The sequence below is a fragment of the Sminthopsis crassicaudata genome, chromosome 1 (assembly GCF_048593235.1).
Source record: "Sminthopsis crassicaudata isolate SCR6 chromosome 1, ASM4859323v1, whole genome shotgun sequence".
NCBI lineage: Eukaryota > Metazoa > Chordata > Mammalia > Dasyuromorphia > Dasyuridae > Sminthopsis > Sminthopsis crassicaudata.
In genome coordinates this window covers 175,529,581-175,549,093 of record NC_133617.1, presented here as the reverse complement: position 1 = coordinate 175,549,093, position 19,513 = coordinate 175,529,581, and the positions used below count along the sequence as shown (strand labels likewise).

Sequence of the window (19,513 nt, the reverse complement as noted above, 5' to 3'; positions counted from 1 at the left end):
GTCAGTCTCTTTAAGGAATAGATGAAATGTGGTTTCATTTGGGATTTTCTTTATGTTTTGAGGAGACAACAGAAAGAAAATTAGTTGAGGAGGGGGAAATTTGGGAAATAGTTCAGACATACTAGTGTATAATGAGCTGTCATCATCTTCATCTTCATCCTCATCCTCCTCTTCCCTTGTGTACAGGCAGGAGGAATCTTCATAATCAGATTCATGAGGCACATTTTCTTTATTGTCATCACATTCAATCACTACTGTTGGCACTTGTCTTAGGTCTGGAAGGCCCATCGGTCCTGTTTTTGTGACACCGTCACTCGAGTGTAAGCTAGAACTGTGGTAGGAAGAAGAACAGGGCACTCGCTGGTCAGAACTAGAAAGAAACAAAATGAGCTACATTCACCAAGTATCTCAGATCTTTCAGGGCTTTTTTTAAAGTAATGAACTCTACATTAATTATCCCACAGGAAACTTAAGTACAGTTTAAATTTAGAAATTCATATTTCAAGGCTGGAACTGGATAACTAAACTACCTTTCTAGTGAACTACTTATGCAATAAACATTTATTAAGCACTTGCTGTGTATGATCACTGGGCTAAACTGTTTCTAGAAATTAAAAAAAATTGTTCTAAATATGATTTAAATACTATAGAGAACCTTTTGCTGAGAAAACTCCTACTCCTGCTCTATAACTATGATTTGCTAGGAATCAAATGACCATCATGTGTCAAAGGTAGGACTTGAAATTGGGTCATTTTGATTCAAAGACCAGTTCTCTGTTGGTTAGAATGAAATAATCCTTCCCCTCAAAGAGATTACACAACTACATAACTACTTTAGGATGTAGTGGGCAGCCTTGTGGGACAGTCTGAATGGTGTGGAAAACAGGAGGTTTCAGATGTTCATCTCCTTTTCAACAATAATAGTAACAGTAATTCTGGATTATATTTAGGATTAAAATTTTTTTTTTGATTTGTCTTATCTCCAAATGATAAATAGGTATATACTATTATTTACTTTGATGCAGTCAATAGAGTGCCAGGGCTAGAGTCGGGAAGACATCATCAAGTTCAAATCTAGCCCCAGACAATTACTAGTTCTGTCACCTTAGACAAATCAATTAATTCTGCCTCACTCTCCCCATCTGTAAAATGAACTGGATAAGGAAATGGCAGACTCCTCCAATATCTCTGCCAAGAAAATCCCAAATGGGGTCATGGAGAATTGCACATAACTGGAAAAAATGACTGAACAACAATAACATTATTTGCTTTCTACTTGATTCATATGTTTCTTCAAGATCATGTGTTGAATATCTATTTCATCATATTTCATCTTCCCACCTATCTTGTGAAGTAAAGAATAAACTGAGGTAAGGGAGGGAGACTCAAAAAATGATGTCAGATGCCCCTTGAAGAGTTCTGCATTGTGCATGGCAAAAGGATTAGGAACAGGTGTTTGGAGATACTGCTACAAGTCAACAGGAGAAGGAAAGCTAAGGATGATGGAGGATGCAAATTCTTTTATTCTTTTCAAACTACAACCTTTTATCTTTGAGGTGTCCATCAGGGGCATCAGGTGAGGATAGTAGTTTTCGTAGAATGACAAATGGAGAAGATGCAAATGTGATCTTTTTGGATTTCTCGTTTAAGCAGAATCTACCCAGACAAAGCAGTTATATTTTTAGTAAGATTCAGGGAATGGCCAGGTTGATTTCTGAAGTTCAATATTTCCTATATGATCCTAAACTGAATAATTTAGGATTCTTTTGTAACAGGTCCTACATCAAATATATCAATGAATCATAATTTACTGCCCTACTTCTGTAGATTAACCCAAAGAAGGAACTACACTTTACATTTTTTAGTCATATGATCAAAAATTTTAATTTAAATAAATTTCTATTTTATAATATATAAATGACAAATTCCTCAGTCATCAGATTTTGGCATTTTAAAAACAAGCAATCTCACACCAAAAAGTGAAAATGTAAAAAAAAAAAGGTAGCTTGCAGTTTTATTTTTGAATAAAAAATATGTATGCATATACACATATGTAAATGTGCACATACATATATATGTACAAATACATACATATTTTACATACATACACATAAATACATATGTGTATAAATACACCCATATGCTTAAAGGCTTGCTTCCCTTTGGTTACATCAACTTGAATTTCACGCCAGTGGATACAAATAAATTTTAAAAATAATTTATTTCTTCAAAATCTGCAAGGTTTTCATTACCCATTTCTCTGTTCATTTCTCCTCAATTACATCATTAATGTCATCTATAAAATATTCTTGAACAAAGATTTTATCCTTCACTGAAAGTGAGGTACAGAAAAATAATTTCTCAGCATAAAACCTTTGAATTTCTTTAAAATCACTTCCCCAAATGACAAGACCACATATTCTTATTGAATATAATTTTTTTGTTCTAAGAATTTTATTATATTTATGCTGTTGTGTTTTTTTTTTTTTTTGGTGTGTGTATGTGTGCTTTTAAGTGGTTATTTATTGCTTTCCACTTCTCTTTTTCATTTTCTTCTCTTCCTTTTCTTCCATTGTTTCTTGACTTAGCCTGATCCTAGTTTCTAAAAACTAGGGATATAGTGATTTTTGTTATTATGGTATTAAATTTAGCACACTAAAAAACCAATTATGTAAAAAAATTTTGGTTTTTTATATAATCCTCTTTTGCTCTTTTTATGTTTATGTTTGCTAATGATAATTGAATTCATAATGAAAAGAAAATTTAAAACAAAATATTTGAACCTAGTGAGGCAGAGAATCCTTGCTCTTCAGGGTACCATTCAGGCAGTTGTTAACTGCTTTGTCCTCATCCCTGCCATGGTCCTGCCAACAATGGAGAATGCCCACAGAGAGCTGTATTTAGTGACATAATTTTTCTTATGATGTTACCTTGGCCTAGAATTTTTTAAATAATGACTAGAATGAGTTACTATATCTTTCAAAGTGCTTTTTAAACCTACTCCTTAGGGATGAGCAAACTCTACAAAACACTCTCTTAAAACCACTGGGAACTGGAAATTAGGATCTTTGGGAATACTAAATTAATTTCATTCTATGCATGTTTTGTTCAGTTATACTTCCTGTTAGATCAGGAACCAAAACCAGTCATCCATTTGTAAAACAGAAGGCAATTAGGTGTTTGAATCCAGGCAATTAGGAATGGCTATATTGTATTAGCCATTGCTTTTTTTTTGGCCATCACCAGAATGGCTAAAATTATTTCCCCTGCTTGGTTGAAATTCTAGTATTGGTGGGAAACTAATTTCCATGAAAGTAGAATGAAAATACTGAAGGCCATGATCCAGAACACTCTCTTAGGAATATGGTTCAAAGCAATAAAGCATAGGTGACCCTGCAAAGAAGATATAATAGCACCAATGTGCCATCCATCCTAACCTGTCTATGAAAAGAAAAGAAGAAATTGCAGGGAAACATTTATGCTTATCATGACATTTTTCTGCTCTGCACTCTTGGTTGTCAGGCCCAGCCAATTAAAAACATCCATCAGAACACAGTTGAGAGTCATGTGGTTTTGTTGTTCATAAATTAAAACAAACAACCAGTGGCATCCATCTTCACAATATAAGAGGAAGGGGAGAATAAGAAAAATGGAAGGAGATTTTTGTTCCCAGTCCTCTGCAGTTAAACCTAAAGAGATTTTGTTGACATAACATACAAGGGATGAATGTGCTGCATGCAGGTAAAGAGTATTTTGTGACATTTACAACAGATCTGGCAGCTATGCCATTATTATTTTCCCATTTTTTCCCCTCCAAAGAACAAAATAGCTTAAGAATGCAGTGCACAGGAAAATTGGCCATAGACCTGGATTCAAATCTTACCCCTGATGTTTATTATTTGTGTGATTTTGAAGAAATCATTTGTGCTCTTTCTCACCTGTTCTCATTTTTAAAATGAGGGGCTTAGAGTAGATATTCTGAGGTCCCTTCCAGTTCTCGAGTTATTTATCTAAAGATGTGAAAGAGAGCCTCCTCTTGTTAAAATTGATCATCCTTACCTTTTCCTGCATATGCAAATATTTCATGCAAATTTATATCCCGAATTGAATTACATCCAGTAAATATGGAGTGTGATTATACTGCTTCCAATTTTGTCAGGCTTAACTTACTCTTCCCTAACTCATTTAGGAACTTGATTGAATTTCATCCAAATAAATGAGAAAACATCCACTGGTCCTCAGAGCTTTCTGAGTATGAGGTAATTGAGTTCGAATGTCATCAGATTCCTATTTTTATCTCTAATTTATATATATAAACATATTTTTCTTTATCCTTTGAATTCAGACCACTCTTTAAACAAAGTTTTACTGTTACCTAATAGTTATATATCACAGTAATTCCCAGATAATGACTGTCATTGAGACTTCCTTTTTAACAAAGGATTAAACAAAACAAAACAAAACAAGCCATAATTGGTAATATACAAAACATTCCCAATGCACTTCCATCGCGTTCTCATCTTGCTACTGAAAGGTAGAAGTGTGTTTCATACTCTCTGACATAAGTAGTACTATTCTCTTCTACTGGAACTATATTACTGCTTATTTGGACAATATTCAACTCATGGGATCTTAGAGTTAGAGCTGAAAGGGACCTCAGAAGTCAGCAAGTTTAACTCCCTTTGTTTACAGATGAGAAAAGAGAGGAACAGAGAAATGAAATAGCATACCCAAGGTCATTCATCTAATAAGTGTTTTAGGAATGTCTAAAATCTGACTCTTCCTAACTCCAAGACCTGAATGCTATTGACTACATCACTTTCCCTTGTTCAATATTTGTTCAGATATAATTGCTCAAAGTATATGAAAAAGAGCCAGTTTGAAGTGGATGCCATATTACATTAATGAAGACAAAGTTTGTAACCTAGTCTAGTGCTCTTCCTATAATAAACGCAATAAAAGTTGCTAATCAGTTGTTTTTCAGTTGTGTCTGAGTGTTCTTGACTCCATTTGAATTTTTCTTGGCAAAGACACTGGGTCGTTCGCCATTTCCTTCTCCAGATCATTTTTCAGATGAGGAAACTGAGGCAAACATGATTAAGTGACTTGTGTAAGGTTACACATCTAGGAATAGTTTAAGGCTGGATTTGAACTCAGGAAAATGAGTCTTCAAGCATTCTAATTACTATATCACCTAGCTATTCAGGGAATTCAAAGGTTATTGCCAAATCTTAAGAATAATGCCATTGGGAAAATAGAAGAATTTAAAAGTAAGTTTTACTTTTCTTCTCTACTTAGTCCTCTTCCTTTAGTTTATATTCCTTTCACTCTGAGGTGTTTGGCAGAGTAGCCTGGCAGAGAGGAGAGTATTTCATAGATAACATCATTAGTGGTTGTGTTTACCACCTGTCAATTTAATTCATCTCAATTTGATGAGCACTTTATTAAAGATCTATTACATGTGAGATATTGTACTAGCCTAAAGATACAATAAAGTCAAAACGTCCTTTGCCCTCAAGGAACTCACATTCCTACAAGGAAACATAGTAGGTAAGTGAAGTTTTATACACACACACACATAATATTACATATAATAAAGAAATTTTGGCAAGGATGGATAATAAAACAAAGAATATTTGTGTTTCTGCTTTGTCTGGTTTCATTAAAGCCAGTTTCCAGCAAAATTTCCATAATAGATACTTAATAATTTTTTTTTGAAAAGAGAAAAAAGGGGAGAACTGTTAAGCTAAAATTCATATAAGCTTTTTCTAATATCCTTTTTTCACCTTTTTCTCAACTAAGGAGATCAGCTTGTACTTCAAAGACTGAGAAATTGTCAATCTTTTTTTTTAAAGAGCTTTTTGTCTTTGTTATTTTCCTACCCATCAGAGTGGGAAATGCAAGAGAAGAGAATCATATTAACTATTTACATTGTTTCTTTTTACAAAGCACTTTACTCACAATAGCCTTGAAAGGTAAAGAGTAAAAATATTATTATTCCCATTTTCCAGATGGTGTAGATGGTATAAATATTATTCACAATTTACAAATAAGCAAACAAAATCAGGGAAGTTACACAACTGGGTTCCACAACAAATATGTATTGTGCCTCAAATCCAATCATTCCACCATGTTGCTTCCTGAATTATGACACTTCTAAACATGGGGATGTGAAGGTTAACGGATTTAGGAAAGAAGAGGCAGATTTTGAACATTAGAATTGCTGGCTATTTTTACCAAACCATTTTGGACAATGATCAATCCCAAATTTTCTTCAAAACAAAACTCTGGATGAAATATTTAACTTAATTTCTAATGAAAAATATGTCAGGAAGGAATATTGCTTTCTGCTATCTTTTTTCAAGTGTAATTATTATTAAAATGAGGGGAAATACACTAATTTTTGCAGAAGAAGGAGCAAGTTTATTATCTGAAAATTTGGTACTGAAAATGAAATTAAACTTCAACAGAAGAGTCTTTTGTAATTTACTTTGCATCTGTTATGAAGAGAGTGGCTGCTTTTTCAGGGGAAAGAGCAAGTGAGATCAAGAGAGAGAAAAACAAAAACAGTACAATCAAGCATTTTTTTTTTCTCTTGGGAATCAAAAAAGTTTCAAAGATTATGTTACAAATTTCACCTCTTCAAGCTAAAATGTGCCTGGAATAACTATGGGAGCATGAGGAAAACAAGAAACTTTCCTCATAATTCATATATATATATTTGTGTTATATTTTTATCAGAATTCTCTGATTAACCTTTGAAGAAAATCAAGTATCACCATTGTTTGATGGCTGCCATTCTGATTAAGATGCTTCATTTTAAAAGGAAGATACTAATGTTCCCCTTTCTCTGTAAAATGAGAAGAGGATAGCACCTACTATATTGGAGTGCTTAATGTACTTATAAAAATGCTAGTGAAAAAGGAAAACAAAATAGGAAAATGGCCCTTTATAATCTAGCTGAAACTCATTTGGACCAAGAATGAAATAATGTGGACAGACAACAGGAAGGATTTTAAGATAATAAGAAAAGAGATGGTCCTTAGAGATTGAAGGGGAATTTCTTGACTAAGTAAAAAAGTGTCTCCTGACCTTGAAGCACCCTCAAGCCTCCCAGGTCTCCTAGAAGACAATGAGCATGTCGAGAAAAACTTCTTTTTAAAAAATCTGGTCAGGAAGGTGGCCTCCTTTCCCCTTGAGGAAAAATCTTGTCAAAATGACAAAAACATTCATTCCATCTGTCCTAGACAGATTATTAAAACCTACTTGTAGTCCTGACCTAGCCAGGGAGGCCAGACAGAAGTGAGAGACAAAGCGCTTGGCAGTGGTGACAGAGGTTTCTGCTGTCTTGCTTAAAATGTCTAATTCACATCTGTGCTCTGGGCCTAATTCCTCTTTGACATCACATTCCATTTAAGACCCTGAGCCTATGTAGATTTGCCCTCACTCACTGCATTAACACAATCAAGGCAGCAAGAGCTCCCAGACAGAAACATTAAGCAGGGGAGGAGAGTGGGAATGATATGTTAGTGATCACTAGGGCTTTTCTCTAGAACTTTAAAAAATTCATGCTTTAATTAAAGAGCTTGGAGCAATGCAGGCCCTACAGGAAAGGGTATACTTCAGGGTTTCTTTTGGAAATTTCAAGTCCTTGTGCAAACCACAAATTTATTTCTGTGTACTGCCTCTGTCTCTGTATGTGCATGTATTATATAATGTAATTATGTTATATATATTATATATTTATATATGTGATCCAGCCTTAAAACACATACACACAATACGTACACAGGAGTACAATAATTGATTTTTTTCTTTAAGGAAATTAACACTTGCTTATTATAAAGGGAGGAGAAGAATGGAACTAGAAGATAGAAGAATGGTAGAAGAATAAAGGGATATATATATATATGTATATATAGATAGATAGATAGATAGATAGATAGATAGATAGATAGATAGAATAAATAGAAGATGGTAGAAGAATAAAGGGAGGAGAAGAATGGAACTAGGAGATGATCTTTTAACCATGTTTGCAGCAATAAAGGATATAAATGGTTATCACATGGGAAAGTGGACCTCACAGACTTGCCAGAAAATATCCATTTCATAAAAAAAGAACTGTTTATTTCAAAATCAATAGAAACTAGAAATGCCAGAGTAAATAATTTCTGCCTGTCTCACTGGTCTCTAGGGTTGGGAAGAAGGAATCAATCAATGGGCATTTAAGTGTCATATGCCAAGTACTCTGCTAGGCAGGATCAGATTAATCCTTGCCTTCACTTATATTTATCTGGTAAGGTAATACATTCAAGTATGAGCACATACAAAATATATACAAGGTCATTTAAGGAAGGAGAGCATTAGCGACTGGAGGGACTGGGGAAGGTTTCATGTTGTTGTTACTCAATCATGTCTGACTCTTCGTGACCCCATGTGGGGTTTTCTTGGCAAAGATATTGGAGAGGTTCACCATTTCCTTTCCAGCTCATTTTATAAATGAGGAACCAAGGCAAACAGGGTTAAGAGTCTTGCCCAGGGTCACACAGCTAGTAAATATCTGAGGCTGGATTTAAATTCATGAAGATGAGCTTCCTGATTCCAAGTTCAGTGCTCTATCAATTGTTCCACATAGTTTCTCCGAGATTTCCTGTAGGAGGTGACATTTAAGCTAAAGTTTCTTTTTTTTTTTTTCTTTTTCGTTTTTTTAAAATAATAATAGCTTTTTATTTTCCAAAATACATGTGAAGATAGTTTTCAACATCCACCCTTGCAAAACCTTGTGTTCCAAAATTCTCTCTTTCTCTCCCCTTCCAGACAGCAAGTAATCCAATATAGGATAAACATGTGCAATTTTTCTAAATATGACATTTATTATGCTTAAAATAAAGTTTTAAAGAAACTAGAGAGCCAAGGAGGTGAATGTGAGGGGGAAATGGATTCAGCCTATGTAAGGGACAGAGAGGAGAGTGGTATGAAGAGCAGAAAGGCCATTTTGTCTAGATCACAGAGAAACAGGAAAAAATGATAATGTATTAAAAAACTTCAAAAGGTAATTTAGATATAAGAGATTGATGAAATTACTATTGCATAATCTAGAAGAGAAAAATATTGGGGGTCTCAACTAGTGTGATGGCTGTGCAAATAGAGAGAAAGGGATAAGTAGGAGAAATGTTATGGAGGCAGAATCAACAAAATTGAGTTCTACTGAGGAAAGAAAAGGGACAATTAAATTTGACCAAAAATGGCAGTCCCCTTAGTGTCAATTCTACCAGTAGTACAGTAGCATGTGATACTCGTTTTGTCCTTCTATATGTCAGTTTGCATGGGGAGGAGGCAGAGGATAATTAAAAGATATCAGCTTATTTAAAAAATTCAATCCTCCTCTTAAAATGAAGGCTCAAGAAACTGGTTCAAAAACTGAATAGGATGGTGGGAGTGAGACTGGTGTGAAGTGTTTCAATTAGAATAAATGGCCAAAAGGTCAAAAGAACACAGGGACTATTTAGGGGGTCCTGGACCATCCTAGTCCAGGACTTTTAAACTTGGGTTCCATGGATCCCCAAGGAAGTTGTGGATAGATTTCAAGAGGTTCATGAATTTAGAAAGGAAAAGTTAGAAAAGTTTATTTTCACTAACCTCTTGCAGAAATTCAGCATTTCCTTAAATGCGAATGTAGGCAACAAACCATATTCAAAGGAGGCAATGTCTCCCTAAGAATGTTTATGACCAATGAACTTGTCTAACTCCCTACTTTTATAAATAAAGAAACTTAATGATTTGTCCCAGGTCTTCTAACTAGATTGGGGGGGAGGAGACTAACTCAGAGAATCAGGCCCTAGAGAAATAAATAACTTTGCAACTAGATTCACAACAAAAACTTTGCAACTTCTAGTTAACCCATATTTCCTTTCTTTATTACCAAAGAAAATTTTAAGGCCTCTCTTTGTCACCCCCACCTCCAACTCCCATATTATTTTCCATATTTTCTATTTTTTACTTTTATATACCTTAAAATATACTATGTTATATATTCTGGTCCCTGAACTCCCCTAAGGAAGGATCCTAGGAACAGGAACCCACCAAGATGATTATCAATGCTATACTGTCCCTAGGGTCAGTTCTAGGGTCTAGACCCAGTATGGATGGCCCTTCCCTCAGGATATATAGGAAACCTGGCATTACCTTTCCAGTCGCTGCATGGTCATTGCCAGTGTCTTATTCAATTCATCTATCATCCTGCAACCTGATGGCTGGATAGGTAGTGAGCTGGAGGCGGAGGGGAGGTGCTGGCTGTGGCTGCCATACTGCAGCTGATGTTGCAACTGGGATGGCAGGACAGTATGATGATGCTGAGCCATGGCCTGCTGGGCACTCTTCTGAGCAGCGTAGGAAGCAAGGGAGAGTTCTGGCCCTCCTAAAGGCATGCAAATCATGACTTTCTTTGGAGGTAGCGGAGGAGACAGTTTCACTGGCAAACAAGGCAATTTCACAGGGGCGCCAGGATCTACAACAGAAAGAAGCAGGGAAGCATGACTTTTAGGCATCAAATGTGAGCATTTATGTACCACAGCTCTGACATCTTATTGCTCAGAAGAGGATACTAATCAATGATGGGTAAGCCTGGACCTCCTAAATTGTGGTGCGTGCTTGTGGGATTCTTTAGATAAAAGTAAGTGCTCTAAGATGCAAAGCATCTTGGGTAGTGTCAACAGATGCCCATGAATGTGCATTTCTACCCAATTCCTTCTGATCTCCTCCCTTCAAAGCACACTTTATGGCAAGGGACTCTTGGGGACTTGTTCTAAGTACAAAGAAACACAACCGAGCTGCCTTGTCACTCATGCAGGCTTCAGCTGTCTATAGTTTCCTCAGCACTCACCACACAAGGTCAAAAATCTCCCTTAAAAGATAAACAGAGAGGAAGAGGAAACTAAAGATATTTTTAAAAGAAAGATCCATTGGAACAGAAAGAAGGCCAAAAAGGATTATGGATAAGCAGGACAGCTTTGAAAGCTACAGGTTGCATTTATTACATACTTAAAAAACAAAGCAAGTTATATATAACAGATCTTTAGTTTCATGAATAATTTTATTTTTCTGTTTAGAATGAAAAGTTCAGAATAGAAATATATAATATATATATATATATATATATATATTTAAAAAACAACGATCTGCTTCTCCCTTTAAACAGACTGATTCTAAGGGGAAGTTAAATTCTCAATCTCTGTAAAATGGAATTACTCTTTCATGATACCCAGATTCTCTCTAAGCATTATTGCTTATATACTTAAGAGTGATATAGCCTCTAGCAAGACACTGCTTCCCAATACCAATAAAAGCATAGGTACAGATATTCACTTACTTTTCCTATTTGAAACCAACCAACCAAACAAACAAATAAAAATTTGGTTGTCTCTGTCTCTCTGTGTCTCTTTGCCTCTGTCTGTCTGTCTCTGTCTCTTTCTCTATTTCTCTCTGTCTGTGTGTCTGTCTGTCTCTGTCTCTTGGTCTGACTCTGTCTCTGTCTGTCTCATCCGTCTAACTCCACAGCTGTATCCAATTAGCTTCCCCTGCCACCCTGTAAAAAAAAATAAAAAAAACAACAAACAAGAAAGAAAAGTTGAACAGTGCTTCGGAAAGGATCTAGCATGGGTCTCTGAAAGGTCGAGCACAAAGCAGTACTAATCTAAACCTCTTTCTCACTTCATGCACCATCTTGGTTTTTCATAGAACTTCCATAGTAGGAAGCAGTCAAGATTAGAAGAGACTTGAGAGGGCTTCTCTTATCAGATATAGTTCTCTCAGGGTCTTCCACTTCTCTGAGAATGAGGTGAAACACCACCAGCTGTTAGCATCTGTGAGCCTTGCTTATAGGATTCATACTTGGTTGTAACACTTTTTTCCTAACAAATAGGCACCGATCTTAAGATATTGGAAACCCACATTGCACATTGAGAAAGGGGCAGGGAGGGAGACTTTAGAACTATATATCCTATATCTCTAGGCTTTATTGTCTCCAGAGAATACAAGACTACTGATTTTTTAAAAATAGTTTTTATTTACCAGATATATACATGGGTAATTTTACAACATTGACAACTGCCAAACCTTTTGTTCTAATTTTTCCCCTCCTCCCCCCTACGTTCCCCCTCCACAGCAGGTTGACCAATACATATTAAATATGTTAAAATATAAATTAAATACAATATATGTATACCTATCCAAACAGTTGTTTTGCTGAACAAAAAGAATCAGACTTTGAAATAGTATACACTTAGCCTGTGAAGGAAATAAAAAATGCAGGTGTACAAAAATAGGGGTATTGGGAATTCTATGTAGTGGTTCATAGTCATCTCCCAGTTCTTTTTCTGGGTGTAGCTGGTTCAGTTCATTAAGACTACTGATTCTAACCTCCAATCGTCTGTCTGATTTCAGTAAACAGGACTTGTAAAGTGGAATTTAAGCTTTGATTTTTCAATTTTGCTCCTGACCTCTATCACTTTTGCTGGATAATTATCATCAGATAAGATGTTTTAAATAGGAAAAATGAGGATAAGACTGTTTTAAATTTCTAATATAATCCATCTGGGGGAATAGCAGTTAAAGCATTGATCATTAGATTGAGATGTTGAAGCTACTCAATTGAGTTAGGCAGCTATGGCATAATGGATAGTATGCAGGACCTGAGGTCAAGAAGAGCTGTTTGAATTTTGTTTAGACTTTAAGTGTTTCTAGGCAATTTTCTAAGGCACAAAATTGGATAGTAGTTGTCAATTGCATTGGGAGAGGAGACTTTCTCACCCAAGAGCATTATAGTAAAGATATTGTAGGCGCAGACCAAAAAAAGGAAAAAAAAGGGAAAGGAAACAAAGCATTGCAGTTCTGTGGATGGCAGAGTTACTTTGGATCTCACTGTTCCCATATTTATGTTCAGAAGTAACTGAACCAAAATGATCAGCTTCTTTAAAGCTCGGCAATTTCAGCCCAAGCTTAGCACCTGCACATGGTGAGTCAACAGTCCACAGGTGGGAAGGTACCTCCTGTGGGGAGCATCTGCCTGCCTTTCTCTCTCCCAAGGCAGCTGGTTCTTCTGAGTTCGCCTGCTTTAACCCTGACAATCCGGTTAGCAGAAGGCCTAGCTAGGAGTGCTGGGGAATTATTGCTCCAAATGCAGTCAGTAGTGATTAGAAATTAGATGGAGCTCTTGAAATCCACCTACATGCATATACACATATAAATACACAGCCACATGCACGCTCATCCGTGCAATCTCATATATACACACACACACACACATGCTCTATAGACTCACACAGTGATGTACCCATACACATACCACACACTCATAGCATTTCCACTCTACTAATGAACCAGGTTTATCCAACACTAAAGTCTGGGGCGAGTTTTGCTAATTAATTCTTTTATCATCATGACTAATGGGCTCCAAAGACATATTTAAATGAATTGTCCAAAACATATGCAAGAAAACATCACCAGGACTAAATTAGAGAGAGGTTTTTGCCTTTTTTCCCCTACTAGCAGGGTGGTGGAATATCTTGATCTGTGATTTTATTGGTATAGAGAACTTCTGGCAAGGAAATCCTCTCCATCAATTCTCTCTGAAACCGTTCTAGTACTTATATTCTTAAGAGAACCACTTGGGGACATTAAGTGACTTGTTCGGGTTATATAGCCAGCATGCATCATAGGCAAGACTTAAATTATCTACCCTCTAAACAACACTATTCTGGACAGAATCACTCTTACTTAGAACCTCTGAGAACTCACAGTCATTCCCAGACCAGGAGAAGTATTTTGGATACATCTTCTAGGATGGCTTGTGGAAAAATATGGACAAGAATCCCACAGGATGGGAATGTGTGGATGGGGGATACTATGCCACTGGAGGGAATATCTGCATTGAGGGGGTCCTAGATCCAATGAAGTACTGACATACTCAGATACTGTTTTCCAGGTTTGATGCTATGATTAAAGACCATGGACAATTTTCCTATTTTCCATCCTGATTTCTTTTGGATATTCCATTATTTCATACCAAAAACTGAGCAGGGACAGGAGAAGAACATCAACTCAGACTGGGTTATTTTGCTACCTGATTTGGATGGCTTGATGCCTTTTGGGAATAGAAACTGAGAGTAAAGCTCAGATAATTTGTACAGGAAAGATGCTGACTTCATAGATCTTATCACTACTTGGTTTGTACTGGTGCATTCTATAATGAGCAATAGCAACTACTTGACTGGCTCTAAATCCATGTATTCTTATATAATGGCTACATAAGGGAAGGAGATCAAGACAAGCATAATTCAGTCAACAGCATTTATTAAGCTTTTACCATATGCCGGACATGGTGCTAGATTCTGGGAATATAAAGATGCCTTTCTTTAAAAAGATGGTCCTTTGCCCTCAAGGAACTTACAATTCAATGGGGTCATAATATGTAAATCATCAAATATGTAAAATATTCATAAAGTGTTCCAAAAGTATTAGTGAAGTTTTATAATTTAATAACTTAAACCTTATTGTTCACTCATGTCCTATTCTTTGTGGCCCCATATAGGGTTTTCTTGGCAAAAATCCTGGAGTGGCTTGTCATTTCATTCTCCACTAGATTAAGGCAAACAGAGATTAAGAGACTTTCCCTGTATCACATAAGTAGTGAGTGTCTGAGATTAGATTTTTAAAGCATTCTATCCACTGAGTCAAGTCTAGGGTACCAAAAGTATATGTTGATGTGATGTGACTGTTTTTTTTTTTTTTTATTTTATGAGAACCCCAGAGAGGGAAAAGTGCCATATGAACAGGAAACAGGTAAATGTTTTCAAAAAGTAAAAGAAGGTGGACTTTCCAGACTGTAATTTGCCAAGACCTGATAAAATTTTAGGATATATTTTTAAATGTTCCTTTTTTGTGAGTACTTAGGGAAAGGGAGATCACTCTATACCAAAAAGAGGTTATCAAGGACATGTATTACCAGAATAATCTCATTTCCTTGTTTAGAAGATTTAGCAGCACAGAGTCATAGACATAGTTCTGTAGGTTTGAGCAAATAATCAAAAGCCTCTCATTAGATTGCCGTATAAAAGATAGCTATGGACTTAGCTAAATTACAAAATCTAGATGTTATAATACTAAAAGCTTTGTGAGAGTTGTAGAATTAGTTCTTACCTAAATTCTCTTTCCATTAAGCATCTAGTACAAGATATTGGATATGAACTTAATAGATACTTGTGGAGGAAATGAATTTATTAAATGAGGAAATATTTAGTGAAGCATTATGGGACTCTATCATTGCATTGACTGAATTCTATTTGTTCAGTCTTTTGGATGAAAACATGGATTAGATGCCTATCAAATTTGTAGATGATTCAGAGCTGGGAAAGAGTTAACAGCAGAAGAGAGGACTTGAAAGAGTTAAACAACAGGGTAAATCTAAGAAGAGGAAGAAGTAGAAACTGAATGTGGGCAAATGTAAGATTTGGGTACATGTAAGGCAATGTAAGGCAAATTCAGAAGGGGAAAGTTATGACTTACTTTATGTAATAGAAAGATCTAGTAGCTATATTTTGTATTGCAAATTCAATGAGTCAACAGTGTGTTGAAGCAGGCAAGGGATTTAATATTGAGAATTATGATGGAAACAGGTCCCAGAACAAAGGAAGTACTTTTGTACTTTGTACTTTTCCTTCTTACATCATTGCTGGACTTTGATATTCATTTCTGAGAATCATATTTTAGGAAGGGTGTTGTTCATCTTTCGTTTTCAAAGAGGACCAAATGTATTGTAGGGCGATGTCTTGACTTGCAAGAGGATTTTAGTGAGGCAGAGTTGCACTAAATCATCACTTCACTGTCTTTTCCAGAGTCATCCAAACCCAGCATCCAGACAGAAGTCTGGATGACTGAGGATGTCCAGGATGCAGTGGATGGCCTTGCATCTTCACTGTCTGTTCCAAGATGCCTGCTTCTGCTACCTTCATGATCTTTGGGGGAATTGTTCTCATCTGCCCATTTCTCAAGGGGAAATATTCACATGCTTCGGGGAGGCATTTCTCTAACTCACCAATGGGTTTGAGACTTATGGGTTACTCTTAACCTGTGTTAGCCCATGTGCCCAGATGGTTTAATGGTCTGGCTGCTCTGCATGCTCTAGCTTGTTAGAGTCACAGATGAGCCTTAAGTGAAAAGTGGACACTGAATGTGGACCAAGAGCTCTGAAAAAGGCTTTTTTCACCAATGATCCTCATCCTCCCTGAACATCCTCATATCACTTAGCAAGAATATTGGAAGAGATTGACAAGTTGGAGCACATTCAGAGAAAAGAGACTGACAGAGGGAACAGACACACAACTGTGCTAGCTGGGCACTGTGTGAAGGAATGAGGAATGTTTTGTCTGGAGAAGAAAAGACCTAAGGTGAACATGACAGTTTTGTTCAATTATTTGTTTTCAGGTTTTTCCTGAGAAAGAAATATTATACTTATTCTTCACCTCAAAGAACAAAACACAGAGTAGTGGGTAGAATTTGAAGGGAGATAGGTTTTAGCTCAATAAAAAGAAATAATTTTCTAACTATTAGAGCTGTGCAAAAGCACAATGGCATGCCAAGGGAGATAGCAAATCTCCCTATAATTAGATACCTTCTTTTGGGGTTAGATTTTATGATAATCCTCTCTTCCTTCCTCCCTCCCTCTCTGTGTTCCTCCCTCCCTCCCTCCCTCTGTTCCTTCCTTCCTTCCTTCCTTCCTTCCTTCCTTCCTTCCTTCCTTCCTTCCTTCCTTCCTTCCTTCCTTCCTTCCTTCCTTCCTTCCTTCCTTCCTTCCTTCCTTCCTCCCCTTCCCTTCTCCTTCCTTCCTTCCTTCCTTCCTTCCTTCCTTCCTCCCTCCCTCCCTCCCTCCCTCCTTCCTCAGGGTTAAATGACTTGGGTCACACAGCTACTAAATGTCTGATGCCAAATTTGAACTCAGGTTCTCCCAACTCTAGTGCCAGCCTGCTATCCACTGCACCACCTAGCTATCTCAGTTATATTGATTTTCAATGAGATGAATAGTGATCGCCTGAGCCTGAGTCTCTAACTCTTTCCAGCATGGTAACATTTCTTCAATCTGCCTTCCACTGATTTTGCCTCTGAGAACCAAAGCTCAAATTTGCTGAAGGTTTTTCATGGTTTGCTGAAGCACTGAGAAAGAGCTTTAGTTAAAGACATTACACAATACGAAATAATTTCAGTTGGAAAAATCATAGGAAGCTGGAAGTGCAAAGAAGTCTTGTCACAGACAAGGAAGCTGATGCCCAGAACACCCCAAGGTCACTTAGCTAATTAATGTCAGAGTTTGAACTAGAACCTGTGTCTCGTGACATGAATTCTAACACTCTTTCTATTAATCCACTGTCTAGTCTTCTCTAGAGAATTAATAAGTACAGCTTCAATGATCCTGGGTTGTACGTATTGACAAGTTTCAATGTTTGCAACACAACCCTTAAAATAAGAGAGTAGAAAAATAGCTCGGTTTTGGAGGTGGGAATGTGACACATTCTTCTGGGAGAGATTTCTACTGAAATAATAGTAGAAAAGAAAAAGCACTAGATTTGGATACAAGGGAAGGGTCAAGTCACTTTAACAGATTGTATCTTCATTTCCTCATCTGTCAAGTAAGAGAGCTGGAGGAAACAATTTCTAGGGTTCCTTCCACGATTAATTATCTATGTATGACTCTATCACCTAGATACTAATCTTGGCTGTCACTAGTCATTTAGGGAAAGGCTCACCCTCTCAGATTATTTACCTCTAAAATGGGGATAACCGTATCTGATCTGTGTACCATGAAGGGCTATTTTGAAGGTCAACTGAAGTCCCTCAGAACACGGGCCTTGAACTCAGAAGATCTAATATTCATTGGTTGATATTATACAATACCATGTACTCATAATACTGGGATTATTAACGATGATGACAGTGACAAGAGAAGAAGCACAAACCTGGCTTTAGAATTTACAGAGAATGGATGAGTCCTCTACAGCGATACTGAGCAAGACTTAGTATATTCATAAAAGTGTCTGTGTTGATGGAGGAGAGTGAACAAAACCTCCTGTTCTAGAAAGCAGGGAAAATAAACCCAAATTCTGTTTCACAGGATGATTAAAAACCCCAAGAGAGCTATATTTTGTAACTCTGACACGGCCCTGGCTTCCACCTTGAGGAGTGAAATGAAAAGCCAAGATTGCTTCATCAGTCTCGTGTTCCTGGATTGTAGCAAACACCACAAATTATTCTGGATAAAATCATTTTGCCTCCATTGTCTCTCCACACACCTTCCAGAATAAAGATCGTTCTGTGTCTTGGCTATAAAAAGACCATTTATAACTATCTGATAGTGGCCTATTGAGCCCTTCCTCAGTGCAATGGGACTCAGTGTCTCAAAGACCAGCTATAATTCTGTACCAGTCATTGGCCACGGTTCCCAGGTTCGGTCATTAGACAGAAGATGGAAGCACGGAATGCTCGGAGAACTATGTGCCAGCAGGGTGTATAAGGTGCCAGGTACTAGTAGAGGCAGAATTAAAACCTGTTTAATTGCTCCATTTCCCTCAAACATTGAGTCAGATTGTTCCAGGCAAAGGAAGTCATTTACTAATTGATTTTTACATTGCACATCAAAGTTTGCAAAGCACTTTCCATACATCTTTATCTTGAGAGTCTTATATCTTCACTATAAGTAAATTTGTAGATAGTAGTATCCCTACTTTACAGTTTGGCGACCTTGATTTAGTAGCTTGCCTATGGTCACATAAATGCTAAGTCTGGGAGGTGGGATTTGAATTCAAGGCCTTCTGACCCCATGTCCAACATTGTGTCTCCTACTTCTAATAGAATCATAGGCTCTCAAGAGTTTGAGAAAACTCTATCTTGTCTTGCCCAACCATATATAAATCATGAATTTCTCTAGAATATCCCTGATAAGTAATCATCCAGCCTGTACTTGAAGACTCCCAATGAGGGGGATCTTACTCCCTATTCCTACATTGATTCTTTCAGGATGACAAATCATTATTTAGTACAGCCTAGGATCTTCACTCCATCACTCAAATACATAGGTGACATTTCTTGAATGTACATTTTGTTTTTCCTGGAATAGGTTAGCAAGATGAGGGTAGAGCAAGGGATGTGCTAGAGCCAGCTTAGACCATCTTGGAGATAGATATTAAATTTTTAGTGTAACCATTTACATTTTGGAAATCATCAAACACTATAAATCAGAGTTTGATTTATTATTTTGTTGATTTTCTAGATTTAAAAGAATTATGGAAAATATTAATGCATATTAAACTTAGAAGCATGCGATATAAGTTATTATTATTATTTTGTCTGGAGATTGGTTATTAAACATTTACTAACACACTATTGGGTAGAACACAAATAAACTAATATATTTTATTGTTATTGTTATTATTATGAATAATAATGGCTAGCATTTAATAGCACATTG

The 19,513-nt window shown here is 36.6% G+C and overlaps 1 protein-coding gene across 12 annotated transcripts in view; it reads right to left on the bottom strand.

Moving 5' to 3' along the window:
- Nucleotides 1-19,513, bottom strand: part of PHACTR1 (phosphatase and actin regulator 1) — a 604,015-nt gene that overhangs the window by 65,876 nt on the left and 518,626 nt on the right. For 10 of the 12 annotated variants that reach the window (XM_074271825.1, XM_074271862.1, XM_074271817.1 and 7 more), the window contains 2 exons: nucleotides 10,186-10,507; nucleotides 123-370 (listed from right to left, as the gene is read on the bottom strand). In XM_074271825.1, the coding sequence (XP_074127926.1) occupies nucleotides 123-370; nucleotides 10,186-10,507 (570 nt within the window). The remainder of the gene's footprint in view (nucleotides 1-122; nucleotides 371-10,185; nucleotides 10,508-19,513) is intronic. The other 2 variants (XM_074271872.1, XM_074271841.1) reach the window with 1 other exon arrangement.